Here is an 812-nt window from a genome sequence, read left to right as displayed (position 1 = left end):
CCCCCTCCAGTGCAGACACACGTCTCCCTGCCACAAGAAACCCTCACCTGCAGAGAGAGTGATGGAGCTCAGCTTCACCCTGTAGAGGTTGCTCCTGACCCGCCAGTGCTGCACCATGGGGTAGCCCATCGCCTCGTCGTACTTGATGTCCCCTGCAAAGGAAGAGCCGATGCTCAGCCCCTGCTGCCCCGCAGCCGCGCTCCAGGAAATGCTTAATGCTCACACCAGGCAACTGCTTTGCTACACGCTGCAGGGGTGAGAAACAGGATGGCGGCAGGGATGTCTCAGCAGGGCCTGTTGCGACAGGACCGGGGTGATGGTTTGAGACTAGAAGAGGGAGACTAGATCTAAAGAAGAAAATACTTATGCTGAGGGTGGGGAGACCCTGGCCCAGGCGGCCCAGAGAGGTGGGAGAAGCTCCATCGCTAGCATCATCCCAGGTTAGGTTGGACCTTGGGGCTCTGGGGAAGCTGCTCTGGTTGCAGATGTCCCTGCTCCCTGCAGGGGCTTGGACTAGGTGACCCTTAAAGGTCCCTTCTAAGCTGAACCATTCCAAGATTCTACAGTAACCTCCTCCAAGGGTCATGCTGTGGTGTGTCTGGGCTGCTGGCAGGATCAGCCGGGATCAGAACGTCAACGGCTGCGGCTGCCTGGAGCTGGTGGGGATGGAGATGCTGCCATGGACTTGCACAGCCCATTTCTGCCCCAGAGGGCAGAAGGAGGAATGCCACAAAGGACCCCAAGATGATGCAGGTGCTGATGCCCTTGGGGACCACGCTGGGATCCAGGGGGGGTGTCCTGGCTTCACACTG

At 59.1% G+C, this 812-nt stretch overlaps 1 protein-coding gene across 1 annotated transcript in view; it reads right to left on the bottom strand.

Annotated features, from left to right (window-relative positions):
• Window positions 1-47: 47 nt before the first annotated feature.
• Window positions 48-812, bottom strand: part of LOC104496539 (astrotactin-2) — a gene marked incomplete at both ends in the record, with an annotated part of 114,229 nt that continues 113,464 nt past the window's right edge. The window contains one exon of the mRNA XM_010139671.1: window positions 48-152. Within this exon, the coding sequence (XP_010137973.1) occupies window positions 48-152 (105 nt within the window). The remainder of the gene's footprint in view (window positions 153-812) is intronic.

This window comes from Buceros rhinoceros, unplaced genomic scaffold, assembly GCF_000710305.1.
Source record: "Buceros rhinoceros silvestris isolate BGI_N320 unplaced genomic scaffold, ASM71030v1 scaffold5717, whole genome shotgun sequence".
In the NCBI taxonomy this organism is placed as follows: domain Eukaryota; kingdom Metazoa; phylum Chordata; class Aves; order Bucerotiformes; family Bucerotidae; genus Buceros; species Buceros rhinoceros.
The sequence above is the reverse complement of the archived record's forward strand: the minus strand, read 5'-3'. Positions and strand labels throughout refer to the sequence as shown.